General features: G+C 30.3%; 1 protein-coding gene across 4 annotated transcripts; it reads left to right on the top strand.

Annotated features, from left to right (window-relative positions):
* Nucleotides 1-631: 631 nt before the first annotated feature.
* Nucleotides 632-4,511, top strand: LOC136784214 (dnaJ homolog subfamily C member 8-like). Of its 4 annotated transcripts, none has more exons than XM_066744756.1 (7): nt 632-764; nt 842-996; nt 1,340-1,498; nt 1,586-1,652; nt 1,729-1,823; nt 1,906-2,048; nt 2,119-4,511. In XM_066744756.1, exons 2-7 carry the CDS (start codon nt 919-921, stop codon nt 2,351-2,353), a joined length of 777 nt encoding a protein of 258 aa, XP_066600853.1. In that variant the 5' UTR covers nt 632-764; nt 842-918; the 3' UTR covers nt 2,354-4,511. The 4 variants fall into 4 exon arrangements, with proteins under 4 accessions (XP_066600853.1, XP_066600852.1, XP_066600854.1 ...); XM_066744755.1 differs by having other exon boundaries at nt 633-792; nt 860-996; XM_066744757.1 differs by having other exon boundaries at nt 638-788; nt 860-996.
* Nucleotides 4,512-4,643: the final 132 nt, after the last annotated feature.

Here is a 4,643-nt window from a genome sequence, read left to right as displayed (position 1 = left end):
CCAATATAATACATTACTTTGTGCAAATGTATGAACAATATATAAGATAAAAATAAATGTTACTGCATTCGAATAAAAATTCTGACTTAACCAATATTTAAATAGAAAGAATATAAAATTTCTGACCTTCTTTTACCAATCAATTGAATATTTTTAATATTCCTCCTGGCTGCTGAACGAAAACTGGTGATGGCAATAAATAACTTCTTCACAGAATATAACTTAACTGGAACAAACTGTAGTCGTTACACAGATTTCCCGCCAATTTCGTACACTTCCACAAATTTTCAAATTTCTAAGGTAAACTTAATCTGATGTAAACATCAGCAAATCAGGCAGTATGCTGTCGGTCCAGTAGAACGATTAAAACATTTAGAGCCATCAAAATCTGTATGCTTGCGCCATCTGCTATAAATCGAACAAACTATAGTAAGCAAAACGCACTTTACTCTGTAACCAATTTTAAAGATATACTATCACGCCACCTATGAAGTGCTGCCAATTATCAGCCTTAATATTAGTTAAATTCTTAGGTTGGCTAAAGATTGCCTTCGAGCTCTGAGGGACAGATAAGAAAGGGTGGGGGTAGCTGAGTGTCCTACCCCTGGTCTTCACCAGTCTTCACTCTTCCCTGAAGTTTTACTACGTTTCAGTTCCACTTTCCATGCTTCACAATTCACACATACACACACATACTTCAATACGTCCACCATTTCTGATTTTCATTTTATCTGAATAAGGAGGAATGAAACGAATGAGGAACAGTAAATAAAACAAGTTTAGCTGGTGTTGGTATGTTATGTTAAATTCGCTTATAAACGTATGTACATATATGCCGCAGGTTGATTCGTATTTGTAGTAACATCGCAGCAATCGCAGTCCGCAGATCGTAGTGGATCGCAGCTCACACCATTCAAGATGGCTGATACCCACTCAGGTTTACTTGGTGAAATTCCAGCAAAGAAAGAGGATGAATTCAACGAATTCTATACTGAAGTATGTTAAATGACATATCGAGTAAATTATACTTTTAATCTATGTCCTTAATGAGTCATGTCATCCCTTATCCTTCACCTTTTAATTCGGTAAATATCACATTCTCATTGAAAGCTAACAAATGTCATATCTGCTGTAAATAAAGACTATATAGCAGTAACAATCTATTTGAGTACTAGTAAAACCTCGCGTCTGTCAGTATTTAAGTACCTTGGTTATTTTTAAGTATTTACATCATTGTATAGCCGGTGTACAGCTTAAATGGCAACTTAGTTAATTCTAACCTCTTTAAAACAAAACATTAAAAAGAAAATGTTTTGCTATTCAAGTGTTTAAATTGCAGGTAAAGGAAATAGAAAAAAGGGATTCTGTGTTGACTCCAAAACAGCAGATTGACCGACTGCTACGGCCTGGTTCTTCTTATTTTAATCTAAATCCATTTGAAGTACTGCAGATTGATCCTACCACAACTATTGATGAGATTAAAAAAAAATATCGTCGGGTGAGTTAATGCATATCTTCCATTACTCTAACATAAATTTAGTATGCATGGACCTTTTTTAAATTAAGAAACTGCTTTGTCTTACAGATGTCAATTTTAGTTCATCCGGATAAGAATCAGGATGATGCTGACAGAGCACAGCAAGCTTTTGAAAGTCAGTACATTATAAACTGTATATATTTGATATATGTATATGTCATATAACATTGATATCTAATTTTTTTCATCAGCTGTAAATAAGGCCTGGAAAACTCTGGAGAATGAGGAAACTAGAGCGAAGTGCATGGATGTCATAGAAGAAGCAAAAGCCAGGACGGATCATATGGTCAGTTTTTACTATTATACAAAATTATAATTTGTTAAGAGTTTAATATCATCATATACCTTTCTTAAAATTATAAAACTAGATAGCAGAAAAGAAGAAAAAGTTAAAGAAGGAGGGAAAAGTGGACTGCAGTAATACACTGTTAGAAGAGGAAACTGAAGAGGGTTATAGGCATGCTGTATGGGTTATGACAATGAAATTATTTGCTGATATGGAAAGAAGAAGGTTATTCTTTTATATTTTGATTTGAAATATATGTTGTACAAATAATATAATAATTATTATAAATTTTCAGAAGGGAATTGGCTACACGAGATGCAGAACAACGGAAAAGGAAAAGGGAAGAAGAACTATCAGCAGAGGCACAAGCTGCATTAGAGCGTGAATGGCAAAGAAATTTTGAAGAGTCTCGACAGTCGAGAGTAGATAGCTGGAAAGCTTTCCAATCAGGTAGTAGTGCTGCTAAGCAGAAAAAAACAAAAAAAGTTAAAGCTTTCAGGCCTCCGAAAACGAAGGCAGAATCACGATAATGTATTCAATGTACAGTTATAATCTATTTCTGGCCACTCAATGCTAACTATAATTTTGACCAATATGACTACTTCTCTTAAGACTTTACTATAAAGGGAAAGTAATCCAAGTATCACAATTACACCGTTTATTTTCATCGTTCTGAGTCTACAAAACAGAAATAATTTCGCTAATTTTGTTTAGCGCTTATTATTTGGATTAAATCATATTACAAAATTTTTCAGGATATGTTGGAAAAGTGAATATATGCATATTAACTAAATTAAAGTTATAATTAAATATATGCAACTAATAAGTCTGTGGTATGAATATTTGAAGTATGAGTCTTATGACAATGTACTAAGTACATTAGTGAAATTTCTATTTGATCAAATGTTACGAATGCGTGTGGTGAAGAGCCTTGTGTGTGTGTGTGTATGTATGTATGTATGTATGTATGTATGCAAAATTTTGCATATTGCAATCTAAGTAGCTATTAGGATTTTCATCTAATTACGACTTTGCAACATGATGTGTTATACCAAAATTGTCGAACATATAAAGATGTGTATGTATAAAGTTTATTCAAAATATTGTACATTAAGAGCATATAAATAAGAAAGCCATCATTTTCTTACTTTTCATTCTATAAATTTCAGTAAGTTCTTTTTATTGATATAATTCGACATTTTCCTATTCATTGAAATGTTACCTTCTCAAGAACTTTAATATATAATATAAAAGATTTCCTTGGTGTAATGAAATCCCAAATCTAAAAGAATATCAACCTTGATTTTTTTCTGAGTGTGCTAATATTCTAAAAAAAAACTTGTTTTTGAAATATATAAAATTTATTTAAAAAATGGTAAATGATACTTGCACACAATAATTTTTAATAAATATTCTTTTCGACATATATTTCTGAAAAGCTGCAATGTTCATGAAATTTTTTATAAAAATAATACATTTAAAATGAAAAAGAAATTATTTCGAGACTATAGTTTTTTATAGTTCAACCTTACAAAGTATGACAGGGATCCTAGATCAAACTAAGGTGATATTAATAACGGACGTAATATTTAATAACTATTATTATTAACCATGGGACTTATGTCAAATTAAAGTCTTTTTAAGAAAATTAAATATTACAAATTTTACATCTGACTGAATTCTAATCACTTTATTTAAAATTCTTCTCCTAACAAATTAGTTGAGCATATATGAATAAAAAATATTAGAAATTGAACATTTTATTTTTTAGTTTTAATTTTAGTTTTTTCTTTCTGACCTTGTGTTTATTAATAGGAATTGTTAAAAATTATGTCCTGTATGACCTCGTAAAGTCTGATTTACTCTCTGTTACATATTGCATATATAATTATTGAAAATCTCTATGTGATTGATCGAAGAACCAATATTATTTAAAATTAATCTCGCTGTTATTAGTAAAATTTTAACGTGACACAGAGTAATGTGACATGAATGTGCTTACATCCGGAGAATTGCTGCGTGATTAAAATATAAATAATTAAGTTATGTCTCTGATACCGTGTTAGTTTATCAAACCAACATTTGTAGTTTTTTTTACCGAAAATCTTAGTTCAATCACTAAATTACGTACAGATGAAATTACGCTGTACTTAACCAATTAGCTTAACTAAAATTTTTGGTAAAAAGAAAGTTAATATTGTGTACAATTCACTTATATTATAGCTATAGAACAGTTGCATAAAATGCTAACCGCGAACGCGCGCGCATGGTCTTAAGTACTAAATTATAATTTTACAAAAAAGTATCTGATGTGACGCTTACAGCAGAATGAAATTCGGAGAATTTCCAGAACATAATGCGATACAAAATGTAACCAGAGAAAAATGTCCATCATCATTTATTAACAGCGAAATGCGGAAGCTTATTATATGTGCCCACCACAAAAACTACATATTTTTTTTTACATATAGTATTAGCCACCACATTTAAAACTATTTTACCTAAATAATACATTGCATACGATGAAACTGTCCGCGTAGTTATTTTTATTAAGAATAAATATTCATGTAAATCACTGTCAAAACTTTTCATCGGGCAAATAAGGTATGCAAAACTATAAACGCTAAAAATGTAAATAATCATAAAATATACATATTATAAATATACAAAATATAATATATACAAACAGTAGCAGTGAAATTTTGATAAAGATTGGACAAGACTATAAGATTTGATACAAAGACTCATAAAATTGTGTAACATATTTGTTGAATCGATATGAACTTGAAAAATATCTACAAGAATGGACAAACTGTTTTT

The sequence above is a fragment of the Prorops nasuta genome, unplaced genomic scaffold, assembly GCF_024137725.1.
Source record: "Prorops nasuta isolate Cenicafe-Biocafe unplaced genomic scaffold, Cenicafe_Pnas_1.2 PNAS00050, whole genome shotgun sequence".
NCBI lineage: Eukaryota > Metazoa > Arthropoda > Insecta > Hymenoptera > Bethylidae > Prorops > Prorops nasuta.
This window is presented reverse-complemented; position numbering and strand designations above follow the sequence as displayed.